Source organism: Nipponia nippon, unplaced genomic scaffold (assembly GCF_047370975.1).
Source record: "Nipponia nippon isolate SJK-2023a ecotype South Korea unplaced genomic scaffold, ASM4737097v1 scaffold_1, whole genome shotgun sequence".
NCBI lineage: Eukaryota > Metazoa > Chordata > Aves > Pelecaniformes > Threskiornithidae > Nipponia > Nipponia nippon.
Genome location: NW_028262290.1, coordinates 112,414,012 through 112,437,896, shown reverse-complemented (window position 1 = coordinate 112,437,896; position 23,885 = coordinate 112,414,012). Strand labels below are relative to the sequence as shown.

Genomic DNA, 23,885 nt, shown 5'->3' with positions numbered 1-23,885 from the left:
TGCACAGTTTTGACAGTTGTCAGCTGACAAAAAGGTTTTAAAAGAGAAGAAGCAGTGTGCAATAGAGGTACACTAAATTCCTCTGCCAAAGCCTGGAGTCCGCTGTAGGTCCAGCACAGACCAATGAGCTCCTAGGTGGAGCGCAAGTTTGGCAGTATGCTTCTTGGCAATCTAAGCTTACCTACATGCCATGCTCTCCAGGGTTCATAAATCAAGCTCTTTTTGGATAATGCTGAGCAGTTGGCAAAGGAAAACTGCTACACAATGCTTGCCTCGTGGCCTACACCTATCATCCAGCCTGGCACTAGAGGAACGCATTCAGCAGAACGAGAAGAGATCTAGTAGTAGGAAAACCAGCACACTAAACAACATCTGTTTTGTTGTGAAGAAGATTTCCAGGTATCAATCTATTATATTCTTGTAACGAGTCCTTTGCAAAATACATCACAAAGCATGAGCATTTATTTGGCTGACTAGATTTTCCTCTATTTCACATGTAACACAGATCTCTAAGTTCTCCAAACCTACACACAGAGAATTTGGGGAGAAAAAAAATTTAAGCTGAAGAGGAAAATGAGAGAAGTATGACAACTAGAAACACATCATCATATCCTAAATTCATTTAAATAGTCTCTGCATATTGACATTAGAAGTATATGATATATATATCTAAATATATACATCACTGATGCTCTTAGTTTCTTCTTCATACCTACTTATTTCATTTCCTGCTTCTCAGCCACCAGCAGAATACTGCACTGTTCAGATGGCAAAGACTGCAGCTGTATCAAAAATGTAACACGTATACAAAGATTTACATGAGCCTTTTCAAGCTTTGGATTTTTTTTCTTAATAAGATACTAATTATTTCTGACCTTTCTTTTCTTTCTGGTTCAGACTGGAACTAGAAGGATGAGAGCACATACGTTCCCAGAAATGCCCCTACAAAGCATCTACAGACAAGCCAGAACAGGGAGGTGTAAGAGAGGAAAACCTTCTCTCATGGGACCTCCAGCCTAAACATTGCTTTCTCGAAAGATTTAGACAGTTTATATACTCTTTTGGATTATTTTGGGGATGTCTATTTTAAGAAAACAACCCCTCAAACATCCAGACCTTACATGTTCCTCATCCATCACAGTGACTGTCTCCCTGGCTGTTCATAGCCATGAACACGGCTGCTGTTTATACAAGGGTCTGTACCAAAGGCGGTCCTTGATCCCGACAGCTCACAATCCAAAATCCTGGACTGATGCAACCAGTCACTGAAGAGACAAATAGGTCTTAGGAGGTATCATCATGAAAGGCAGATATGTTGCTGCACTTTAATAATCCCATTGACTTTGTGGGATGAAGTCAATGAGGAATCATGGTAGTTTCTGTGCCTCTGCAGAGGCTCCCAAACAGTACTGGTCGTCAGAAAAGCAATAGGAAGAGATCTGCAGAACCTTATTAAGCAGCATTTTACCTTTATTGCCTTTGCAACATTTTCAAGGCTGACAATATAATAACCACTGCATTAAAGAATTAGGGACAGGCATAAGGTAAATGCCTACAAGAGTAAGAGATTAATAGTAATAATACAAAAGCATTAAGCTGCCTGCCCACCATGCAGCTCTCTAGAGCCGCACTCAGGATTATTCCTTTCTAAATGAAAAAGACAGCGTTAACGCCAAAAGTAAGATAGGTACAGATTATGCAGTCAGAAACGTTAGATTTTTAGTCTTGGTGGCTAGGAGGGGGACATGGCAGAAGCCCTGTAAATACATTCTGCCCGTTCCCTAAAGCAAGCAACCTTGTGTTGAACCCACCAGCCTTCAGTCAACACAGGACATTAGACCATTTTGTTACAGAAGGGGAGAGAGAGAGAACCAGTGTCAAAAAAGACCAACAGAAACAACATAGGGCAAAATTAACAGCAAAAAGCTGTCTCCCAAGATGCGTACCAGAGGAGCAACCACCTCAAGTGTATGTATACAAATGCACACAGTCTGGGAAACAAACAGGAGGAACTGGAGCTCCGCGCCCAGTCAGAAGGTTATGATATCATAGGAGTAACTGAGACATGGTGGGACAACTCACATGACCGTGGAATCGCGATGGATGGTTATAGGCTGTTTTGCAAAGACAGGCAGGGAAAAAGAGGTGGAGGAGTCGCACTCTGTATTACGAAAAACCTCGAATGTATCAAAGTCAACTACGGTGATTGTGAGTGCTCTATTGAATGCCTCTGGGTTAAAATCAGAGGGGTCGTCTACAAGCAGGACCTTACAGTGGGCATCTGCTACCGACCCCCAAACCATGACGATAAAGCCGATGAAGCAATATTTGGGACACTAAGGCAAGCTTCTGGTCAACAGAACCTGGTTCTCATGGGTGACTTCAACTACCCAGACATTTGCTGGAAGAACAATACAGCAGCTCGCATGTCATCCATCAAGTTCCTGGAATGCAGAGAGGACTGTTTCCTCTTAAAAATGTTAGATGTGCCAACCAGGAAGGAGGCACTACTGGACCTGCTATTCACAAACCAAGAAAACTTGCTTTGTAATATCTCAGTCAGTAACAACCCTGGCTGCAGCGACCACAATATTGTGGAGTTTGGGATCCAGCTGAGTATGCTAAAGGTTAGCACCAAGACAAGGGTTCTAAATTTTAGAAGAGCAAACTTCAGCTCACTCAGAGCTCAGTTTGGAGGGATTCCGTGGGAAGCTTCCATGGAGAATAAAGGAGCCAGTGAGTGCTGGGAGTTCTTCAAGAATGCTCTCTTGGAAGCACAAAACCAGTTCATCCCCTATAAAAGAAAAGGAAGTAAGTGGAGCAAGAGGCCCCCTTGGCTCAACCACGAGCTCCTGGGTCTGCTTAAAATCAAGAGAGATGTGTACCAGAGATGGAGAAGTGGAAGATTGTCCACTGAGAACTACAGGGGCATTTCCAGAGGGTGCAGAGATGCAGTTAGAAAGGCAAAAGCTCAACTTGAATTGGAACTGACCAGAGACGTCAAAAATAACAAGAAAGGGTTCTTCCAGTATGTAAGTTGCAAGCAGAAACAGAAGGAAAACATAGGCCCACTGTTAAATAGTAGAGGTAAATCAGTCACCAACAATGCTGAAAAGGCAGAGGTTCTCAACACCTTCCTTCACCTCTGTCTTTACCAACACTGTTGCATCCCAGGCATTGGGAACAAAAATCCAGGAGGATCCAAACATAGACCCACCATCAGTGAAGAAGGAGTTTGTATGTGAATTATTACAGGACCTTGACTCCTACAAATCGATGGGCCCTGATGCCATCCACCTGACGGTGCCGAGAGATCTGGCTGATGTCATTGCAGGGCCACTATAATCTTCAAGAAGTTGTGGAGATCAGGGATGTCCCAGAGGACTGGAGGAAGGCAAATGTTACCCCTATCTACAAGAAGGGCTCAAGGGAGGATCCGGGTAATTATAGGCCCATCAGTCTTACTTCAATTCCCAGGAAAGTCATGGAATGGATCCACCTGGGGGCCATCACGAGTCAAATGAAGCACGTGATTGGGAAAAGCCAACACAGCTTCACAAAAGGCAGATCGTGCCTGACAAATCTGGTGGCCTTCTATGATAAAGTGACCTGCTCGGTTGGCATGGGGCGAGCAGTCGACATTGTCTACTTGGATTTCTCCAAGGCCTTCAATACGGTTCCCCACGGCCTCCTCCTGGAGAAACTGATGTGTTATGGCCTGGACAAGTGGTCTGTGCAGTGGGTGAGGAATTGGCTGATGGGCCGCACCCAAAGGGTGGTGGTAAATGGCTCTTTTTCAAACTCGCAACCTGTCACAAGTGGGGTCCCCCAGGGATTGATATTGGGCCCAACGCTATTCAATATCTTCGTAAGCGATCTGGATAACAGGATCAAGTGTAGCCTGATGAAGTTCGCAGATGACACCAAATTGAGTGGGGAAGTAAACACTCTGGAAGGGAGAGCCACCCTGCAGGAAGATCTGGATAGGCTGGAAGAGTGGGCTAACAAGAACCTTATGAAGTTTAACAAGGACAAGTGTAAGGTCTTGCACCTGGGAAAACATAATGCAGGAGTGCAGCTCAGACTGGGATCCACCTGGCTAAAGAGCAGCTCTGTGGAAAGGGACCTGGGGGTCCTGGTGGACAGGAAGCTCAATATGAGTGAACAGTGCGCTGCTGTGGCCAAGAAGGCCAATAGGATGCTGGGTTGCATCAAAAAGGGCATCACCAGCAGAGATAAAGTAGTCATTATCCCTCTCTACTCGGCGCTTGTCAGGCCACACCTGGAATACTGTGTACAGTTCTGGTCCCCATTATACAAAAAAGATGTAGACAGGCTGGAGGGGGTCCAGAGAAGGGCCACCAAGATGATCAAGGGTCTGGGAAGTCTGCCATATGAGGATAGGCTGAGAGAGCTCGGGTTGTTCAGCCTTAAGAAAAGGAGGCTTAGAGGTGACCTCATCACCATGTACCAGTACTTAAAGGGGAGCTACAAAGAAGATGGAGACTCCCTTTTTACAAGGAGTCACATGGTGAGGACAAGGGGTAACGGGTACAAGTTACTCCCAGGGAGATTCCAATTGGACACGAGAGGTAAATTTTTCACAATGAGAACAGTCAATCATTGGAATAATCTCCCCAGGGAAGTGGTTGACGCCACTACACTGTACACATTTAAGACTCAGCTGGACATGGTGCCGGGCCATCTCGTCTAGATTGTGCTAGAAAGGTTGGACCAGATGACCCTCGAGGTCCCTTCCAACCTGGTATTCTATGATTCTATGAAAATTAAGACTGTTCCCAAAATACTAAGGAAAGAAAAATGAGCCATCACAAATATTTAAGTCGCTTATATAAAGTTTAAAAATAAATTCTGGCATTTGTCCAAGTTCTTGAAAGGGACTAATAAAAACCAGTGCTTTGGATAATATTTATTGCTTGCAATGGCTACAGTGTCACAGCACGGTTTCATGCAGTATCTCCATTTCAGGGATGCATTTTGCCACAATTGACTATATATGTATTGGTCAAGCAGAGATACAGGCAGCACAACCTGCCCCAGTGCATTTACCAGGAATGGAAATACCAGAAGTGGAAGCACCGTTCCAACTGGCTTAAACACTCACCCATTCCCCCAGGCCAGAAATATTTAGTGGGTTCAGGAAAGGCTTTGAAAATGCTCTCTCATGTGAGTATTCTTCTCTGGTCCCCAGGTGAGATCCTCAACCCTTGCTGAAGCCTAGGATAGTTTTTGCGATTGATTTCTATTGCCAGGGTTAGAGTGCTTGTGTTGTCTCAGCACAGACTGCGGACTGGGCTCCTGAACCTGGCTGTGCATCAGGGCTCATCCTCTCAAAGCCAGCTCATGATTTTTGCTGCTGCAATTTGAGAGCAGGCAGAGGCAGCTTTCGTGGAAACATTCACATGGGTCACAAAAGAAAATGGAAACCACCTTCTCCGGCTCCCTTCTTGCAACCGAGCAGTGGACGGGTTGAACGCTCGCATGTGCCAGGGCAGCCACTGACACCTCCAAGTCACAGGGAGCTCATGGGTTGCCAAGTACAACTGGGGAGGGCTCAAGCCTCCTCTTCACCGTGAACTGCAGAGCTCACTAAATGAGGGCAAACCAGCAGCTTTTCCTGGGCAAGCTGCTTCTGGGGTAGGGGGTCATGCACCACAAATGGGAACTGGACTCACTCACTTTCACAGGGGTAATATTTTTCATACAAAATTGGGTTTGTTACCATGTGAATTTGTCAGGCTTTTGTACTTTACCAGGGCACAAAAAATTGGTTTCCCCTGGTGGCACATAACCAAAAGAGTGATTCAGAACCACTCAGTGATCTGCTCAATGATTTAAAAGGAGTAGTTTATAGCTATTACAGTTGCATGAAACCACCTGTTTTCTCTGAATAAAGAAAATCCTTATGAGAAAACAATAACAAAAAAGATTCCACTTTAAAATTTTTCACTCTGGTCTCAAAGACTTTGTACCTGAAAGACAGAGCAGAGCTTGAAGAGCAAAAATCAAAGTCTACAGGTTATGCCACTCCAACGCTGTTGCTGCTTCTGCAGTTTCAGGAACACTCACCACATTTTTTATTTTTTTTTTAATTATTTAAAGGACTGAAAACCTCAACACTTCCTAAAAGCAACAGACAACCTCAGCTATCCAGTCAGTTCTCAAAGCACCCCTGATCCACTGCCTATCCCCAGTGAAAGGGGGAGATGCAAGAGGGTAAAAACTTTACATATATTTCAACACCTTTTTGGTTTTTTGGGGTTTTTGGGGGGTTTTTTTGTTTTGTTTTTTTTTTAACTCCTTGGAGCACAATGACATTTCCGGCTTATCAATTTTCGCATCCTTTCTAGCTCCCAGAGTAAAAGCACACAAGCCAAATTTGCATGCAGAGTGATAGAGTGTAGTCTTTTACAAGGAGGGGATTTTAAAAGCCTTTCCATCAGACTGTTGACCCTATACACTCGGACTACTTCACCAAAACCTTCCAATTTCATGGCTAATGGTATGCTTCACTTGGTGCTTTCTATATCCTAGCAGGTCAAAAATATGTGAAAGAAGGTGTAAATTTATATAAGACATACCCTGGTTTAACTTACGTTCTTTGTTAGCTGTTTCTATTTTTACACTCTTTTCTTCTCACCAAAGTCACATTAATGTCAGTTCCCTTATAGTCAATCTTGCCAAATGAGAAGCTGTGTGTCTGCTAATAGGATGAAAATTACTAGAGTCATGACAAGTTTAACCAGTTGTATTTTTAACTTATTTTGTCATCTAAGGAAGTCTTAAGTGATGCAGTGTGTGTGCCAAAAGAAGGAAGTAGTAAATTTACTTTACTCTCACATTAGATTACCTTAGATTTAAGGCTAACTCTTTACGTTTCAGTCTAGAATTTAATACCAGACTTGAGTCTTCTCCCAGGACAAAAAAAGGCAATATAAACTATTGCAGGATTCTCTTCCTTTTCGTTATTGTTTGTTATTACAGGCAGGCTATCACCCAGTCCTAGCCTTATGGTATTAAGCACATTCACATATCACAGAGTAAAACACATTCAGTGCCTTAAAACCTATGCATAGATGGAGACTAAAAATAGCTAGAACAACAAAAAGTCAATAAAATAAACCAATGTTCATAAAAAGCTTGCAAGAAGCCATTCGTTATTAAGTATTTTTCAGTTTTTCATGGAGAAGATAAATGTTCACAAATAATTTCAAGGAGGACTTTATGTACAAGAAACTGCTTGTATCATGAGAAATCATGAACACCAATAGGTGCAACTTAGGCAGAAAAAGTGGTCAATAACTTGACAAAAAAGGCAGACTAGAAGATCCTCTAGTGAAATTTTCTGTGAAACACTGAAGTTGCTACGTTATGTTCTTGGTGGAATCTGATCAGAGAAACCTCTCTGCTGCAGTAATGCTGAGTTTTTGCTAAAAAATCAATCAGTTTTTTACGTTGTATGCAGCCTTCGCAATATCCCCTCCTGAAAACTGTTCTTTTAAAGCTGTGTAGTTCACATGCAGCAATACAAATTTTAACCCAGATGAAAACAAATGGCACATTACACTGTGAGCCAGCCAGAGGACACCACCGGAAGAAACAAAGCCTAAAAATTAGATTGCACATATTCCTAAAATTTGACTATTTCACTGCTTTGAGGATAGCTTTCGAAAGTATGCTTATTTTCAAAGATGATCCTTTTTTCAAAGCAAAAATGACCACTGAAAGCAAGCACTGTGGCCACAAACATTCGATGGGAGAAAAAGCCATCGTAAAATCATGACATGCCAAAGTGGAGAAGTGCAAGCTAATTTGCCTAATGCATCCAATCCATAAGAACATCTTGTATATAAAGTCAGGAAACAAGCTTAAGCGTATGCCTTCAGGTCAAAGACATTGTGGGCAAGTGGAAAACAATTCGAACTCCCAGACGACTACCTATTTCAAATCTCTAGAGGAGCACAGCTAGCATAGGACAACATGCAGGTTCCAGGTACAGAATACTAAACATTCCCTAAAATAACTGGGACTCCAGGAGAGGTCATGGAGCTCTACAAGGGGAATCGATAATTAAAATTACGCAACAAACTGGAAACCTATGACCAGGGATGTAACTTTTGATCACCAGCACAACCATACCATCTGTAACTACACTGATGAATATGGAAATGCCAGCGGGCACGTGGCGGTGAGGGTGACGGCACAGGGCACGTGCCTTTTCCTCAGTTGTTACTGGACCTCAGGAGTTCAACATTAATTCAGTTCCACAGCTGAAGTTACTTAGTGGGGGAGAAAGGGAGAAAAGGCATTTTCTGCCAAAAAAGGTCTATGCCTGCAACCTATTACTCCCACATTTCTTCAAACATATTGTCAGGCACTTTTGGTATGAATTAGGGCACTGGATTAGCATTACGTGTTGCCACCCAAACCAAATACAGCATCTCTAAGAGGCTCCCAGGAGACTCAAGTCTGTTCTGACTCTGAGGAGGTTATAGGCTTGGAACATACCCAGAAGCCACAGCCAGCAAAATTAATTGTTTTCTTTTTAGCCTAGAGAGGAGTTTTCTGTTGGAAGTTGCCTCCAATGTTTCCTGATAAAGTGCCCTGCTCATTCCTTCCTAAGGGTAGCAAAATGAAAGGGTGATAATTTTAGGCACTCCCCAGTTTGGACAGGATAAGCCGACCGTGTACATGTGTGTGTCCGAGATTACCGCACAGACTGATATTCCTCCATGTGTTATAAACAGGAAAACCACTAAGACAAACAAGCTGTTCCCTATTGTAATTTTCTGCAGCAATACTCTAGCATTAAGCGTATTCCCCCTAAGTGTAAATTTGTCCCAAAGAAGTACTAATAAACTTTTACAGCACAATTTGCCATCATGTGTTTAGTTTATATGACTCTGTACAAAAAAAAAACAAGCTTAGAAAGTTTCTAAAACAGTAGTGTTGCCTTCTTCACTGCTTCTTTCCACCTGAGAAAACAAGCTCTTTGGTTAACCAGGAGTGCCAGAGAAAGTAAAAATATTCCTATCCATCATTACCTGCCTTTTGAAATAACTTTTCCTAGCACAAAGTGCAGCACCTCTTTTATCACTGTTTGGCCATTCACTTCCTAAAAGTGTCATCACTGGGAAATGCAATGACTCCTCTCAGACAAAAGCCCCATGGACGGCCTCTGCAAACCATGGGCTCTGGTATCCTCCTGCCTAAGAGCCATGCTCTGTCCAGGCCTAAATCTCCCCCTCCTGAGTCTCCAAAAGGTTTAATCTGCAAATGAAATCTCTTTTTGAGAAACTATGGTATCAGACAGAAACACATCAGCGCGCAGTCAGTAAAGCCAGGCACATGCCTGCTACTGAACGTCCAAGAGCAGCAGTGAAGTGTCACGCTTCATTAAGACTCTACATGCAATAAAAGTAACTCTCAACTCTGTTAAAACTTAAGAAATATTTATTTTTGAGAGACTCTACTTGAAAAATAAATCATATTTCTTTCCCATTACAGAATATATCAAAAGGGACAATTTTATCAAAGGGCTCAAGATTAAAGATTTGGATCCCTTTTTTGGGTTTAGCAGGGAACACTAGTTTAAAAAAGGCAGGTAAAAAGAAATACAAGGCAGGCAAAGCAGAATTTCAGCAGCCACTGTGCTGTAAGTCTACTGACTGAGCCTCATTGAAGATGATATTCATTTCATCTGGGAAGCATAAAATCTCTTTACTTAGATTCATGAATGTGATTAACCAGGCACTTTGTCTGACAGCAGCTCCACCAGAGCAACCAGGTTTCTGCCTAGGCCATAAACAACATACCTGGCCTTTTTCATACATGCTGGCAAAAGTCAAAGAGCAACAAAATTAGTTACCTTGCTAAAACTTTAAATGGGATGAGTTTTTTTTGTTTGGTTTGGTTTTTTTTTTTTTTATAATGGACAAGCTTTGTACAGAGCAGAAAACACTCAAAGACACTTTCCAACCAGAAAGGGGGAGACATTTGCCGTTCAGTTATATCATCTACCAGCGTGAGGACAAAAAAAAAAAAAAAAAAAGTTATTTCTTTAAAATCCTGGGAAGATGGGCAGAGGAGGGCATCTGGACAAAACCTCTGCCTTCAGCTCACAGCTGAAAACCTCCCACGGTCCTCAGGACACAAGACCCTTTGGGCTACCAAACTGCCCTACTAGCTACACTGCCCAGTTAAAAGCCCCCAAACAGTTAACAGCACAATATCTGCTACAATTTGCTGTCCCATGTAGCTGCACTACCAGCCCTAGCAGATCTTACAGCACTTAACTACCTGCAGCATGGGTCCCCTCTGAAAGGATGCTAGTGTGAGGCATATTTGGCAGCCTCATTTTGGCCACATTATGCAGGACAGTTTTGAACTGGAGTATAAGCTCACCCTTGAAAGACAATCTTACTTGCTCTTGGTGAACCTTGCAAAAACTTTTGGAACAGCCAAAGACAACTCCATAGTCATTAACAGTATTTAAATCTTAATACAGTTAATGCTCAGCTCAAAGATGTCAGTCTTCCCACCAACTCCTAATACTCTTTCTGGTACGTCTAAATCCCTGTGCTTAAGAGGCAATGAAAAGAAACCCAGAGTTATGCAGCTAACAACTGTTCTTCCCTTGCCCATATGAGCTACTCAGGAAAAAATGCAGCTTCTCTTCTCCCTGGCTTATTTTTCAAGGTGAGACATCAGCCCTACACAGTGCTGGCCGGAGCGTATCCAAAAGCAGAGAGCTGATCACTTTACAGAGTAAGGCAACAGAAAACACTATATTTATTTGGCTCTGCTGGAGGGGAGGCAGACTATGCTAATAGATTACAAGCACACTTTGCGTACTTTTGGAAAACAGAGGTTTTCCGGAGAGCATGCTTCTGTAAATAAACCCCTGTGCTTCATGATCACCCCACCTATCCCACAGCCCTTTAAGGCTGAATATATGCTGTGACTGCATCTGGCTCGGCCTGACAGTTTCTCCAGTTGGCTGAGCAAAAGGGCAAAAGGAGTTATATAAAACAAGAAAAAGGAACAAACCCAAAGATATCAACTCTGCTCATGGTCTTAGCACCGAATCTCACTGCAGTCGTCATTCCTGGCAAAACTACACAGCACCTTTCGTCTTCCAGCGACGATAAACTTCCTGCTGCAGGCTGGAATAGGTCAGCCCTCCCTTTGTCTGCCCAGTGGTCCAAACCCTGTGAAATCCTAGATAATCATGACTAGGTTTTCATAGCTGTTGCTGCTGTGAAAGCAGTCTCTGCTTCAAGTGTTATCCCCTGACTTGCTCCAACTTCTCTCCTCGCCCAGGGAGAGGTGCATAGGAGCAGTCGGGTCACTACTGAGGGGAGCTGCACTTGCCAAGGGTCTGGTTTTCACTTCTTCCTCCGCAAAGCAGCGGTTATCGTCCATGTCCAACACACAATCCATCGCTCACAGTGCCAGCGTCCCAGGAAGGGCCTTGCTAAAAGCAAGCAACCAAGCTCTGCTGACGTGCCCCCCTTGCCCCCCCAAAGGCTCCGTGTTGACAGTATGGGAGAAACCAATCCCATTAAAACAAACAAACAAACAAACAAACAATAAACACCAAAAGGAAAACACAAACCCCAACCTTCAAAGTAAGCTCTGGAGTGTTTCTGGCTGTACATCTCTATCCTGTAACACCATCAGCCAAACCTTAACATAAAGATGTTAATTCACAGGCAAACAACTTTCAGAAGAAAGTACATCTTGCAAATGATCAAGGTGATACCACCTCTACATCACACACGACTGTGAAACTGAATGCTTTGCTACCCAGAGTCTAGAAAAAAGCCAGATTACTATGAATTAAGAATAAAAGACTTTAATACATGCATCCCCCTCAGATGAGATCAAACAGCTACAGAGGAAGAAACAATCACAATCACAGACAGTGGCTAAAATTGGCGAGCACTAGAGACGAAGTTGTGCGAGATCAGCAGCCCAGAGTATCTTTAGAGACCTGAGGTAACAGTGACGCATGACAGACAAAGGCCAGAAACATACTTATAAAAAGGCAAATTTTTGGCTACAGAATTCAGAAGTGAACAAAACATAGCTGGGCAATTTCTGTTGAAAAGGCAGCATTTTATTCCAAACCTGCCTGTACAAACAGAGCATGAGCTCCTCACCTACATGCCATTATGAAAAGCCTTTGGTATCACTGCTCCTCTGTTGCTTCTCAGTCCCATCCTCCCCATGAGCTACGGTGGGATCCATTAAGAGTTAATATGATGAGCAACATGAGACTGCTTAAAACAACTAGACAGTCACCTAGATAAAGATCTCTGGAAAATATAAATGCTGTGTCTGGTTTAATCGTGTGCCAGGACTGCTGATGGTGTTTGAAGCTGTTACAACATTCACTCTGCACCCAGACAGCAGTGACTGGTAGCAACAGGCAGCCCAGCTGGCTGGGGTAAGAAACCAGACAGTTGTTCTTTAATAAATGCAAGAATGGTACAAGGGGCTTTCACCATCATCACCATTACACCTTTGTGATAAATCAAGAAAGATGAGATCTGACCCCACATAAATCTGCAGGCACAATGTGCTTTGTTGTCTGCGTCAAATTCTCTTGTCCTATCCACAGGTAAATCTATCCTAAATATTCGGGGAGCCCACATAAGCAGGAAACAACCAGGGCAGTTACTGGAAAGGGGAAACAATGCTTCCCCAGAGTCCATGCCCTGATCACAGCACATCTTAAACACACAGCTCAAGTCTTCTGAGCACCATCAGAGTGCAGTTCCCAAGAGAACACTCTACATTTCAGCTGCAAACCCAGATATTAAGATTAAGGAGACGTGTGAAGTCCCCAAACCCATTTATTTTCTTCATGTTTTCTGTTTCTACCTCCCCCTGCAACCTCTGTTTCTTCTCCTCTTAGTACCATGTTCCCTTTCCTCATGTTTATGTTTGCCATTCATCCTCTCAAAAAAAAAAAAAAATCCCTTTAAAAAAAGAAAAAAGCTAATCAGATTTAAACTTTTGCTTCATTTTCCTCCAGCAAAATTGACAGACAGTTACCATGTAATGTATTTATCTGCTGTTAATAGTTTTATCGCCGTTGAAGGAGAGAAGGTCTGCAGCGGCAGCACCGTCATCCCCAGAGGGCCGGAGGAGGAACGGTCCGGCAGCGAAGCACCTCCTGAGAGACGGCAGGGATCAGCTGCGCACTGACACGAGAAAACCAGCGGCGCTCCTGAACTTCTCAATTAATAGCCACTTGCACCAGCTGTCCATTTTCTACTGAACGTATCAGTCAAACTTCCAAAGGTTGTTTAAATTAAAACAAATGCGGCTTTTGCAGATGACACCTGGAGCGCTGTATTGGAATTACTATCTATGTATACTAAAGAATTAAAATTTCTTAACTAGAAATCATCGAACAGGTTCCAATGAAGAGGGGGGAAAAAGAAAAGTCAGAAAACTGCATCGCTCCTCTCCTCTACTTCCCCATGCTCACTACAAAACCAAACTCAAAGCATTTTGAAGTCCCAAAGCATTTCCATTTCATTCTCTGTTCTCAACCAGAAAAACACATTTTCTCATGAACTACCATAATCCTAGCAACCTGAGGTGTAATTTGGTAGCCTGACTTGTACAAGATGAAGTTCTGAGCTACACATATCCTACAAACCTTCTGAGATCCACTTAGCTCAGTCACGCAGTTATGAGGAAAGACAGACTTTAATACTCAAATTCAGTAGCAGCAATAAGAACAGTAGCTCCTGTCCTGAGAAGGAACCACAAATAGGAAAGGAGTCATGCTCAAAACATTGACACTTATCAATCGCAAAATGATTTAACGAGTATCCCTGTCAGTTTATTTGCAGACTGCAACTTTTTTAGTGCTTAGTTTCACTGGGGTCTCTTGAGATCAAATCTGTCAAAAGAAATTGCAGCAAGCTTGTATAGTCTGTTTTTTTCACGACTTTTCTCAGTCCTTCTGTTTTATGCCTCCAGCATGCTAGAACTACATGTTGGTAAGGCAACGTCACCCAGCAAGGCCTGGCAGAGACTTTCATTTAACTAACATAACCTAGGGAGCTCTGCTGTGTGCCATTTGGACTGGACGCCTTGTTTACCTAGTAGGGTTTGTCAAGCTAGCGCACGAGGTCACGCACAAGCCCAAACAGCTTCTCTATCCTTGATCACAGGCAGCCCAGGACTGACATCCTCATGTTACCATATAAACCTATTTGTCACCAGGGATTCAAATGAACAATGATAAAGTGAACAGATGAAGGATGCAACTGCAAACAACTACATTTGCCATGGAGGCAAATTCATCAGGCATACAGTAAGTAAAAGGAAAGAGGAGAGCCTAAGTGAAATACTTTATATATTTTAAGCCTACATCTTTTATCACCCATTCCATCACAAAACTATGCAATCAAGGAGATTTCCGGTTGGAGTTTAGGGAGTTTTTTTGGTTTTCAGGGTTTTTGTTTTTGTTTTACTAGCTGTTACTTAAGGATAGCAGTGAAAGATCATGACCCCATTTCCACTCCTCCTGAGTCTGCAGGGCTCTCTTTCATGCTTCTAATGCCATGTAGCCTCGTGGACCATATCACCTTTCCCAGGAAAGCACAGGCATTATCTTTCTCCACTACTTTGCATTCTCCCTTACACGAACAAACGACACTTCCTGCTATTCTTCCAACTGTGAAAAATAGCTGCTTATATCATATGGAAAGCCAGTAGCCTTGTTTGTTAACCAGCTGGTTTGCTTTAAGTTGTTGGTATTTTTAAACATGCTTAAACATTTTTCTTACCTATAAAAAAAATCAAATTTCCCAGCAATTTTCCCCAAAAATAGTTCTTACCTTTGCATTCCCAATATCAACTAGAAATGCTACAATAAATTGTTTCCTGGGCATATGTAGCTCTCTAATGAATTCTGTGTAGTACCCAAAAACTACAACAGGGCTAGTGTGAAAGAAATCATTATTGGGTTAAGATACAAAGGCATATGGCTCCTTTTTGTCCAAATTCAATACATTAAAGCCTAACCAGATGTGCTCATTTGAGAAAGACCAGAATTAGTAAACTCACAGCCATATTCTCTAAGTAATGGAAATCTCATAGGTCTACATTTTCTTTAACGAGCTTTTCCACAGCAGAAAGCAAAGGTTGCTCCAGAAACAAAAAAACATGGAATATTATCTAGTCTCTTCCCAGAGATCCACACAACTTAACAGGACAGCATTTCCTCTTTGGTGGTCCCTTTATTTATTTTATTTTCTCTCAACAGCCATGTACAAAATGTTGATAAAGTCAAAGGATGAATTTTATCTACCGTTCTCACAGTTTTTAGGTACAAAGAAGCTTCCTGGAAAAGTTTATACATTTAGGGATGTCTGGACCTGCTGGATTCTCAAAACAAGACAGTGCCAAGTGATATCCATTGAATTTAGGTCACACTCATCTGTGGGAATATGTCCTTCAATAAGGAGGATATGCAACTCGCCATGCAACCATACTTCCCACTAGACTAGTGATACAGATTAGTACTTGTAAGACATACGTGGTTTAAAAGATAAATTTCCTTCCTATATAATTTTTAAGCCCATTCTATAAATTTCTTAGCTGAGAAGAAAACTATTGTGCTTCCTTTGCAAACAGAATGGCACCTGGGTGACATTTCTTCAACAACAGCTGCCAAGCGAAGATAACTACAGTCCTAGCAGACCCCGGACAAAGAGTTTGTCACAGGAAGAACAGACCCTTTCTACATCCCAGAATGTCTGGGAAGTGCTCTCTGTATCCCTAGGACCAAGACACATATGAAATTAAGTTATGCCACTGCTATTTTCAAGCCCAGATGAAATCCAGGGTGCTCTTCAAACCCAAGAGCCCAATTGCTTCAGGACAGACCCCATGTTATCCTGCAATTCCCATGCAGACTGCATCACCAGCCCATTGTGCAGTCAGACCTTACACAAAACTAAACACTAAACCTGCTGTTCCTGCCAAAACAAAAATTTGCCTCCTTATTTTGAGTACAACAAGTGTAGCAACAAACCCAGCCAAAAGACAAATGAAACCTCTGCAAATGTGCCTGATCGAAAGCAAATAAAATACATATTCCTGGCACCAGGTCTTGAAGGCCCCATGGTGCTCAGACTGACAAACAATGCCAAGCAAGAAGTTCTGAGCTTCCACCCAAAACCTTCATCCACCCGTCAGGAAAACAAAGAACATCTGAAGCCAAGCAGCACCACTTTAATGGGTTGAATATTTTAAAAAAAAAAAAAAAAGTGGAATTGCACTGAGGCCAACGTAAGTAAGGACAGGAATGAACTGACCTTGACATACGCTAGGTAATGCTCGCACTTTTCCTGCATGTATGAGAGTTGTAACTTCTCTGTGATCTGCCCCACTGTCTCTCCAGAAGTCACAAAGTAAACTCTGGGTTGCTGGCTCTTTTCCTTCTTTGCCACATCAGCAGTCAAGTTATAATTCAAACCTGTTTTAAAAAGGAAGAAGAAGAAAACAAAGGATGTCAGTGAACAATAGTTATTTTCTAGCCACCTATCAATGGATCCTGTTGCCCCCGGGGCATGTGTGCTTGAAGAAAGGTCAACCCTTTCAGGACCTCAATCAATCACCAAGTTTCCTGTGGCTGCACAAAACCAAATCCAATTACTAATACACTCCCAGGTTTTGTGTCACTACGTTCCCGAGCCCATCCTTTCCCATAGGAAATGATGTGTAAAAATACATCTAGACACGCACACTTAATAAAAAAAAGAAACAAAAGATGCTTAAAGTATGTTGCTAACAGAAAAAGCAAAAACACGACACAAACAACAGCAGCAGCAGCCTCAAGCTTTGTTTTCCTTCTAGAACAGCACAAACCATGCAAATGTCAACCAGGATGTGGCACTTCCCGACAATTACTTCTGTTGATTTGCAGTCATCTTAGCATTTAGACCTTAACTAGAGGTCGCTGCCTTGCACTCAGCATCCCTCTCTTAGATGTTACACAGCCCTGGCAGCTTATAGAAGACATACCCAGAGACTAATGAGCTGTATCTCTGTAAATCCTGTTCCCTGCTGTTCTACAGGATAGTCAGCTTAACACAATCGTTTGGTTTGTGACTGGATGTATCTGCGTCCAAAAGAAAACTTATTTGTTACCTGAAGTAGCTGTACGGTGATTGAATAATCCAAGCTGACTATACCTTTCCTTTTGGTAAATGCAACAACAACAGGAGCAATGAAACTACAACAGAAGCATGAACGCTTGTTCTAGTGCTTTCTACAGACAAGGGAAACACTGGCTGTGAGGTCCCTTCACTCATCACAGACCATGGCCTGTATTGATTTCAGCTGTTATCAAGGCAATAATGGGAATACCATGAGATTGGCTCACTACAAATGGCTTAATTAGTTGATAATCTTCATAAACGACAGCCAGCACCAGCTCCTGTGCTGATTCGTTACACATGTAGGACGCTTGCCAAATTGTTGCTTTGGCTTTTATTTATGTTTTAAGTCCTAAATGATTGATGCCAGATAACATGATCCCCATAAACGTAAACTTTTCTTTAAGCCAGAATTTTATAAACAATCAATGTAAATGTAACACATTCCTGGACTGATGTCTTCTATGTCAAATTTCAGCCCAGGGTCTTTGCTGGGTTTTGGCGTGTTTTTATTTGGTTTTGTGGTGCTGGGGTTTTTTAAATCTATGAAAATCCTAATCTCTCTAAATTAACACTGCTGCCAATGCTATCACCTCCAATTGTTTCTCCACCAAAATTTCACTACTTTGAAGAGTTTATTTAATGATATTGTAAAACTTGGTGCAAAAGTCTCTGTGAACATTCATAACTCCCATCATTCAAACTGACCTCACTTCCATTTGCAGTGTGTTGCGTTCTGATGAAATGCTCACTCACAAGTTCATGCAAAGCAACCAGAGACGTACCCTAGGTAGTAAGAAAAGCCACAGCTGAGGAACCAGCCTAACTACCATCACAGGGCTCCACCTGAACTTTTTTTGCTAGCTTTTTACAGAATAACTTGCTTAGAAGAATAATGCCTTAAAAGTGTTTCAAACTCTGACAAGCTCAGCACAAAAAACTCTCACTGAAGTGGTGTTTGCTCAGTCCCACTAAAGAGCACCACCTAAACAGAAACACAGGGTTTAGCCTGTTTAAAATCCCAGCAGCCTCTTTCTTAACGTTTTTTTTCTTTTTTAAAGTGTGCACATCCCACACCCATCCCCAATCATCTCCCGTCCGCTTTCAAGACCTCACACGCACGCACGCATGCTGAGATCTGCACTGGCGACCCAAGAATAAAGACAAGAAAATCCATTAGCAAAACCAGGCTCTGTGTAGGCAGAGGCAAAAAGCCCCGTGGGGAGATGCAGCCCTATTCAAAGGAGGAGCACCAAAGGAAGGCAGGGCTGCAGAGCTTGCAGGGGCGCCTGAGGAGGCTCTGAGGCTCTCCGAAGGAAGCGCGACATATTACCGATAAAACAATTCCTCGCTGCAGGCGCAGAGACGCATCCCAATGTGAGCCCCATACCAGGCCTCTGAGCAAAGCAATCCCAGCTACCGTCTCTCTGAAACGGCAGTGGATGTTTTCAATCAAGAAGCACAGTTCCCGTCCTCCCCGCCCTCCATCTCCCCTTTATTTTGACAACTTGTTTCTATGTTACATCCAATGATGTCACATCAGTGGAAAAACTGAAATATCATGAGTAAGGTTTTTTTTTTTTCCCCTCCCCAGCTTCGTTGCTTTCAAAAAGCAGCCAGGGTGGAGAGATAATCAGCCTCACTTAGAACTGCTGGTGGTGTAAGTTCCTCCTGCTCACTCCAGTAGGAGATCAGGAGGCAAGTTTTCTCTAGCAAATTAACTCTTGCAGGTATCGCCTTCACATATTTGTCCAGCAGCTTTAAGCACATCTGGTTAGAAATGTTTCTGGGGATCTGCCCACCCAACTTCACACAATCAAAATAAAACTCTGGCATGGATTTGATGAGCTCAGATGAAGGGCTTGATTTTTCTAATGACTATTCCTTTTCCATAACTAAAGTTAAATGCCTAAAAGCTTTGATAACAGCTCATACCTGAGGTCATACCTGTTATGGTCATACCTGCAAGAGGACCGCCAGCCAGCAGACCAGGCGAGTTACTCCGGCCAATAACAGACAAACCAAGTAAAGCCATTTTATAATGGATTTTCATCCTAAGTGGCACATATGTACTCATGATGCAAGAGTCATCCCCTCACAGGGCTGAAGGCAGCCCTGAAGCAGAGAGGAGTGAGGAAGGATTGAAATCGGGCAGCGGTATCCCATGAGCTAAAACGGGAATAGCAGCTGGCTGTGCTAATGGAGGGGTTACACACCCCGAGCCACCCGGTGCATCCCTTTGTCGCCCACTCAGATGATGCTACAGCACACAAAAAGCAGACGGCAAAATGCTCAGCATACATCTGTAAGTGCTTGTTAAACTACTAACTATAGTACTCATTCACAGGGGAGGGAGGGGAAGCACCACATGGAGAAAATGAAGAACTTACTAAATAATAACAAAAAGCTATTGGAAGAGGAATGTGTTTCTTTGCCTCCTCTACCAGTAATTATGAGGAGAAAATGACTCACTAACTTTGCTTGCAGAGAAAATTCTTAAGTAACGAAAGTATTAAAAAAAATTGTTGTAGCAAATGACAACATACATAGGACATTCCTTCCATCCTCTCCCAAAAAGCTTTCCTCTTCCCTTACTTCAAACTTTGTTTCAAAGCCTTTCTCATAGTGTTATCCCTAGCTTCCAAGTAGGGAGCCGTCCTCACTGCTCTGGGCATACACTGAACAGAACATCCCTACAGCATCCCTGCTTCTCAGGCATTCAGAGGGTAGCGCTGTCTTAGGCCTGCATCCAAGCAGACTGGAAAAATGAGAGCCAGACAGAAATAATACTCCTGCACCAAACTACAGCAGGATACAGGTAAGAAGAGGAGTGTCCGCTTTTGTCAAGTTTTGGATCAGGCATGTTTCTTCAGTCCTAGAAATGTATCCAGACAGAGTGAAAATGTCAAGCAATCTATTATCCCACACTAAATCTCACACCAGTCTTTCAGGCAACAGTATTTGGGACATGAAGACTACCCTAGAAATGGATCAACACACAAGCAATGCACACCTGAAGTGAACAGTACAAGAGAAACTTTGAAGACGTTTCTACAGCATCTGCCTAACTCTAAGCCAAATACCCAAAACTCTTCATTTCACAGCCACTTAAAATTCACCTAATTCTTACAGTGGCACTACTATTACTATTATTGTTGCTGTTGTTGTTGAGGAAATTATCCAGACTGTGGGCACAAGTTCATTTCCATTTGTCTGTGGGGACGAATGCAGAAGCAGCGCTTGATGCACAGACATGCCAGCAGCCTCTGTTTTCTTGTTCTGGTCACCCAGAAGTGCATGGTCTGAACAGGATGAAGTCTGCTCATCCAGGCTAGGAAACGCCTTTCTCTCATCCCTACCTTTCCCGCAGATACAGAGACCCCAGGAGAGACAAAGCAATGTCAAGGGAGGGAGGAACAGCCTGAGTGAGATTCCAAAGTGAAAGAGTGAAAACTTAAAATGCCACATTTCTCACGCATCCAAGATGTACCAGAGGCTGTCTTTGTTGGTGGGCGTACGACTAGACGCTCAGCTCTCCAGCAAGCACGGAGGCAGAGCGAAGGGTCAGACAATGCCTGGCACACAGCGCAGAGCACATGCTACACTTGGGCATGGCTCTTTGTTCAGACAAAACCATTTCAGCAATAAATTTATACTTCTGAAGACCGTAGCCTGCAAACAGTATCCACAAAATGGATGGGAATTATACTGTCACTGGCAGCATCAATAAACACAGATCCTCAGATAGCTGTTACATGACCAGCAGTATCCACTAGAAGAAGAACAAAAAAAGGAGGCTGGGGAAAGTTTACATGCAAGTGCTAGAGGAAGACAACTTTCCTTCACATGCCAGTTAACAAAATAACCACACATTCAAATAAGCATTGAAGACAACCATTTGCCACAGAAGAATGCTGCCTGCATGTTCAGCTTGATTTTCTAAACATCGTGTAGTAGGTGACCAACTTCAGCTGTCCAAAAGCAAGAGCAACGCCCAGCTTTTCACCAGTAAGCAGCAGTCTTGGGCATCCATGCTGACAAGCCTTAGGGGAGCAGTGTTCCCAGGCAGCACTGTGTTCTCATCGTCTGACTTAACAGACTGCCCCCAGACATCTGAAGATGAGACGATCCCTACACTTTTAGCCACAAAACTTTGACATAGCATTTCAACACCTCCATATGCCTTTCAGAGTCTGAACTGGACAACAATGTACTTACAGGCATATTCTATTTTTTCCCCCACATTTAACCATGCAGGAGAGGAACCGTTGCAATATTTCCATGAATTGTTCCACCCTTTGTTAATTGATGCTCTTCAACTGCAACATAATTAAAATGGCCTGACTGTTAAGATTACAAACTGAAAGTTTATTTGAGATATTTTATCCAAATCATATCCCCAAGTGGTTTTATACAGTCAGATAGTTCTGGCTGCAATGTTTTCAAGACAAATCACTTTGCTAGAAGCATTGTATAAAAGGACAATGGTTGGAAGTTTTATAATCATCTACTTAATAGTAAAAAAATTCCTTGTAATGAGATGAATGTTACTCGCCAAAGAAGATGCACATGTGCTTTCACCACAATAAATCATTGGGAGTATAGTTTGTATGACAACAGAGAGGAATTCAAATGGCTCTTACAAGACATGATGAAGGAAGAAAATAGGTCTTTTGCAAACAAGGGGAACAGATATTTAGATTGCAAAGAAAGGCAGCTCACTTCTTAGCCACAGGTCCAGAGGTACGAAATTAAAGCAAACATTTCAAACAGTACCCCCAGGAACATAAGAAAACCTAGATATTCAGAAAATCTATTCAGTGATTTTCAGAAAGGAATTAACACCCCTGGAGCACTTGGAGATAAGTGTTTTCTTAACTGACAGAGTAGTAGGCAGTACAAAAAATACTTTATCAAGGCATGTATTTGTCTGCTGAGAGTCATCATTTACAGGGAATGAAAAAGTGCAAAAACAGAAACTGAAGTCTCGGTTGCACCAATATGTTAGAATCCAGAGGAATCTTAAATTTAGTAACTCCACTTTTTTTGAGCTGTTCAGGTGACAAAGTGACAAGCTGCAGAGAGCACCTTCAACAAGCAGCTTGTAGTTCTCACTCCATGTGAATGGTAGGAGAAGTAGCAAGAAGCCGCCTTCTTCCCCAATTCATTTAAAATCCAAATACCACAGCAGGCTCTGCATACTGGGATGCACAGATGGAACTCTCACCCTTCTTGATTAGCAGCTCAGCAAGGCTGGGGCACAGAGCAGGAGGAGGCACTGCTTCCCCCAGCTCCTCACTAGACCCACTGCAGAGACGCAGCACGCTGTGAGGCTGTCTTCCCAGAACAGCACACTGCGAGTCCTCTGCCATTCCTAAAGCATGGCGAAGGTAAAACATCGTGGCTGAACTAAACAAACACAGACCTTACAATATTTAGAAATGCTGTATCTATCCCATACCACTTCACACAATATCTAAGACTTCTAAACATTGGGATGTAAAAGATGTAAGTAATATTTTAATGCAGCCAAGATGTAGAGGCTTGCACAATTACACACCTTACACAATTCCATTCACCTGAGAAACTCCATGTGTTTTACAGAGACTGACTAACCTGGAAGATATTCCTGCCCTGAGTAAAATATTGGGCTATTTATAATAATTTTACAGACAGGTGAACTGATGCACAGAAAAGGATTTGCTCACGTCTGGTAAGAATTCAGATTTATAGGGCTCTATTTTGAGAGCTCCTTGTAGACTTTCAAAAACTATTAATTCAGAGCAAATCACACCTGCTTTCTGATAACATTGATAGAGGACATGGATACAGAAATGTGTTATCAAGAGGTAAACAGGGAATATGATCTTACAAATCATCAACTGCTTTTGTGTTCTCTGTCCTTGCATTAAGCCCAAGGACACATTTCCCTCCTTTCACTGAGGAAGAAACTGTCCCAGTATTACATCAGCCTCATCAGAAGGTAAAAACATGCCCAAGAAAGTTCCCAGGGAGCCTCCAACTTTCTGGAATTGTAGAACCCAGCTCACCTCAAAACAACTTATTCCACAGAAAAGCTCTCTTACTGACTGCAAAGGGAGCCAACTCCAGGTCAACTGGCTAGCGTGCCCCTCACCAGGGCTGGTGCAGGTACCTTACCTATTTCTCCAGGAACACGCTTGCCACTGAAGCGAAAGCATGCTGTGACATTGAGGCAGTTCACTGGCTGCAAGCCATCATGGCACTGAGGAGCTGTGATATTGATGGATGCGGGCAGGAAAATGGAGATGTCCATGGTAATGACAGGCCTGGATCTAGAGATCAACAGAGAAGTGGAATCATTCAGAGGGAAGTTCTCAGCCAAAGGAAAATAAAGTAAATTTGGTAAACAGCACAATTTCAAGCAGACATGAAAAATAAGAGACTGTAAGATAAATTAGCACTTGACCTAGCTGGCAAAGACTACTAGTGTCTGAATGAAAACTATAGCATTGACTTGAAGTTCAGTGCTCATATACAGATGCAGGCAGGCAGCTGGGGAAACTGATAATATATAACAATAATCATCTCCAGCAAAACCTTCCTGATGACTGAAGAGGATAACAAAATTAGCACAACGGCAACCAAGGACAACAAGCTCATGCAAGTAAGACTGCTTATGAAGCAGCCTGGATG

At 42.7% G+C, this 23,885-nt stretch overlaps 1 protein-coding gene across 2 annotated transcripts in view; it reads right to left on the bottom strand.

Annotated features, from left to right (window-relative positions):
* Positions 1 to 23,885, bottom strand: part of ITGA9 (integrin subunit alpha 9) — a 234,529-nt gene that overhangs the window by 165,355 nt on the left and 45,289 nt on the right. For both annotated transcript variants that reach the window (XM_087767376.1, XM_087767382.1), the window contains exons 14-15: positions 23,370 to 23,524; positions 16,368 to 16,528 (exon numbers count right to left, since the gene is read on the bottom strand). In XM_087767376.1, the coding sequence (XP_087623502.1) occupies positions 16,368 to 16,528; positions 23,370 to 23,524 (316 nt within the window). The remainder of the gene's footprint in view (positions 1 to 16,367; positions 16,529 to 23,369; positions 23,525 to 23,885) is intronic.